This window comes from Penaeus monodon, chromosome 7 (genome assembly GCF_015228065.2).
Source record: "Penaeus monodon isolate SGIC_2016 chromosome 7, NSTDA_Pmon_1, whole genome shotgun sequence".
Lineage (NCBI taxonomy): Eukaryota > Metazoa > Arthropoda > Malacostraca > Decapoda > Penaeidae > Penaeus > Penaeus monodon.
The window spans coordinates 27,609,842-27,612,341 of NC_051392.1; the positions used below are offsets into that span (position 1 = coordinate 27,609,842).

Consider the following 2,500-nt stretch of genomic DNA (forward strand, 5'->3'; position numbering starts at 1 on the left):
AAAAAAAACACAGAAAGATAAAGCTGAATGACACTGGATTGATAATACATTATAGATCCTCCAACGAGACAAAAAGAGTACAGAGAGAAAAATATTGCTTCGTCTTTGAAAAGAAGTAAATAAAATGGACAGGAGGAATATTGATATACATACACAAAAATGGAAAGAATATTGAAAAAGAGACAGGTTATGAAGATAAAAGATAATTTCCAGTCATGCACCGAGAATAGGGTATTAGTTCTATAAGAGAAGGCCTTGGCATCCACTGAATATATATGGTTTCAAGTTGACGATTGTGAGATTAGAGGCAAAATGTAGTATTAAAGAACATGCCAGAATGATTCAAGAAATGCATATGTAAAGAGGAGCAATTATAAATAATTATACAAAATTAGTATTCAAAAACAGGAATACTCTTCACCTTTTCAACAATGCAATCTTGGTATAGACGAAAGGCCCATGTTGCAGACAAACTACCTATAGCTGCTAATACCAACATTAAGTGAATAAGAAAAAGGAAAATTGGCTGAAGTTAATTGAAGTTAATGGAACACGTATATGAATACAGTCCCCATACGAAACAGAGAAGCGAGAACCAGGTGTATTTTGAAAATCAGAACAGTCACACGGGGCAACAGCGAGACTACAGCTGTTGTATGAAATGGAACGTCAGTCAGTGAACAAGGTGGATGAACATAGGGGTAGATGTCGTCTAGACTTAACGGAATTATTTATGATAATGATACTGATTACAATGAAAAGAACTACATTGAAAAATGATAACAGTATTAGTAGGAATAATAATAATAAAAGTAATTATACTATTATTATTAATATCATTATTATTATTATTATTATTATTATCATTATTATTATTATTATTATTATTATTATTATTATTATTATTATTATTATTATTATTGTTGTTGTTATTATTTTATTATTATTATCATTATTATTATTATTATTATCATTATTATTATTATTATTATTGTTATTATTGTTATTATGATTATTATTATTACTATGCTTATTATTATCGTTATTGTTATCCTTATTATCATTATTGTTATTTTGTTATTACTATTATTATCATAGTAACATTGTTATTGTTGCTGATATCACTATTATCATTATTACCATTATTGTCATAATATTCATTTTTATTATCATTATCATTATCATCGCTATCATTACTAGTAGTAGTAGTAGTATTACCATTATCATATTCTTTCCTACTCCTGTTACTACTACTATTGCCATTATCATTCCTATCATTATTTTTGTTATCATTATTGTCAGCATTTTTGTACATTACTGTTGTCATAATTTTCAAGACAACTTTTATTAGTAATATCATTATTATTATAATAATTTTCATCATTACTGTCGCTATCAATGTCATTATTATCAGTATCATTGTTGACGTTATTACTTTTGTTGTTTTTATTATCGTCATTATCATTATCATTATTTTTATTACTTTATCTTCATCATTTGTTATCATTATCTTTATTATTATTCCTACTACTGTTATCATTATTATTATAGTAATCCTTATTATCATTATCATTATTATAATTACCATTGTTATTGTTATTATTATCATCATTATTGTTATTATTATCATAATTACAACTATTATTGCTACTAATACTATTATCACCACCATTACCAATTTTGAATTCTCATCTTGATAAGTCATCTCTGTTAAGTCATGTTCATTTTTCATTGATATCAATATTGTCATATTCCAAATGCATTTCAATCACCATTATAGATGGATAAAGCATATACAAAAATATGAATTGCAAAATGATAACGAACAGATGAATTAATAGATATATGAGTATGTGGAATAGAATACTAAATTGATATATAAATGGAATAAATATATCCATAAATGAAGAAACAAATAAACTGATAAATGTATAAGCTGATAGACAAATACATGGTTAAGTAAATAAACAACTAATAAGTAGATTGATAATCAAGTAGATAGATAGATAAATTTACAGAAAAACTTATGAGGAATAGACAGATTGATTGGTGAATAAATGAATTAACGGAAAAATAGATTAATAAATAGATAAATAGATAGATCGATAGATAGATAAATGAGCAGAAAAAAATAGACAGGTAGATAGATAGACAGATAAATGAACAGAATAATAAATTTATAAATAGACAAATAGACAGATAAAAAATAAATGAATGAACAGAAGATAAATGAGTAAATAGACAGATAGGTAGATAAAACGTATACCACGACTGGCTGTTTAAATGCGCATTAGCAGGTGCGCCCTTGAAATGAGTTCCCATTAACAAGCATTGAGCAAATTCCACGCAATAACACTGACCACGCCTTACCTCCCTTACACTGATCCCAGAAGCATCCCTGAACAGGAGACAAACGCCCAGAAACACGAGAATCTTCGTTGCACCCTGCATCATGCAACAAGCACCCATCCACTACTTCAGCTCTTTGATTCGGTAGAAT

The 2,500-nt window shown here is 27.2% G+C and overlaps 1 protein-coding gene across 1 annotated transcript in view; it reads right to left on the bottom strand.

The window, feature by feature from the left end:
* The window catches only part of LOC119575176 (receptor-type tyrosine-protein phosphatase F-like), a 28,770-nt gene extending 26,301 nt beyond the window's left edge, over positions 1 to 2,469 (bottom strand). The window contains exon 1 of the mRNA XM_037922665.1: positions 2,371 to 2,469. Within this exon, the coding sequence (XP_037778593.1) occupies positions 2,371 to 2,469 (99 nt within the window). The remainder of the gene's footprint in view (positions 1 to 2,370) is intronic.
* Positions 2,470 to 2,500: the final 31 nt, after the last annotated feature.